At 62.2% G+C, this 929-nt stretch overlaps 1 protein-coding gene across 1 annotated transcript in view; it reads right to left on the reverse strand.

Annotated features, from left to right (window-relative positions):
• PTSG_11719 (uncharacterized protein) overlaps positions 1-886 on the reverse strand; it is a gene marked incomplete at both ends in the record, with an annotated part of 12,802 nt that extends 11,916 nt beyond the window's left edge. The window contains one exon of the mRNA XM_004997313.1: positions 68-886. Within this exon, the coding sequence (XP_004997370.1) occupies positions 68-886 (819 nt within the window). The remainder of the gene's footprint in view (positions 1-67) is intronic.
• Positions 887-929: the final 43 nt, after the last annotated feature.

Consider the following 929-nt stretch of genomic DNA (forward strand, 5'->3'; position numbering starts at 1 on the left):
TGCAGTACTGCTGCACGTCGTTGTCGTTGCGGTGGCCAAGCACCTCATGCATCGATGGTGTCTGCACCTTGCTCTGGGCTGCAGGAGCTGCTGCGGGTTGCTGTGGTTGCTTGCAGGCATCGGCGGTGAGACCGTGTGCCGTGGATGGACCAACAGCAACAATGGGCCAGCACCGGAGGCTGCTGCGCTCCTTCAGCTTGACCTCGGCTCCGTGGCTGAAGCGCACGTAGTGCCCATCAGCGCCATCACGCTGCGAGTGGCCCGTTGGCCTGCCGCTGCTGTCCCTGGTCAGACGACCGAGGGCGATGAGGTTGGCCTGGCCCTCGGGCACGTAGAGGCACTCCTGCAACACAATCTGCATCGTGGCTCCGCTCGTCGTGCGTGCATGCAACAGCACAGAGCCAACACCGCGCACGGGCACACGTGTGCCGCCAAACGCAGTGATGTGGCGTGGATGATGCTGTTGCAGGTGCGGTGTCAGCTCCACGAAGGCGTCCTTGACGAAGGTGAGGTGGTGTGAAGCACCCGTGTCTGCAAGCCACGTGAGTGGGTCATGCAGCTGCGTGGGTGTAGTAGCTGTGGCAGCGACGAAGGTTGCTGCGTTTTGACCATGTTGATGCTGTGCCTGTGCAGTGAAGCCTGTTGCTCCGTTGTCGCGTTGCTTCTTGCGACACTCTGCTGCACGGTGTCCATACTTGCCACAGTAGTGACAGTTGCCACGGAAGCGGCGCCCTTTGCCGTTGCTGTTGCCGTTGCTGTTGCCATTGTTGCGTCCCTGGCGTCCGTGGTTGTTGCTGTTGTTGGAGAAGCCGCGTCTTCCGCCTCTGCGTGGCGGTGCGCTTGCCATGAAGCCGCCTGCCTGCGGCTGTGTGCGTGAACCACGCATCTGCTGCTCCAGCTGCTGCAGCCTGATGCTGAGCTCGAGGAGG

Source organism: Salpingoeca rosetta (genome assembly GCF_000188695.1).
Source record: "Salpingoeca rosetta unplaced genomic scaffold supercont1.4, whole genome shotgun sequence".
Lineage (NCBI taxonomy): Eukaryota > Choanoflagellata > Craspedida > Salpingoecidae > Salpingoeca > Salpingoeca rosetta.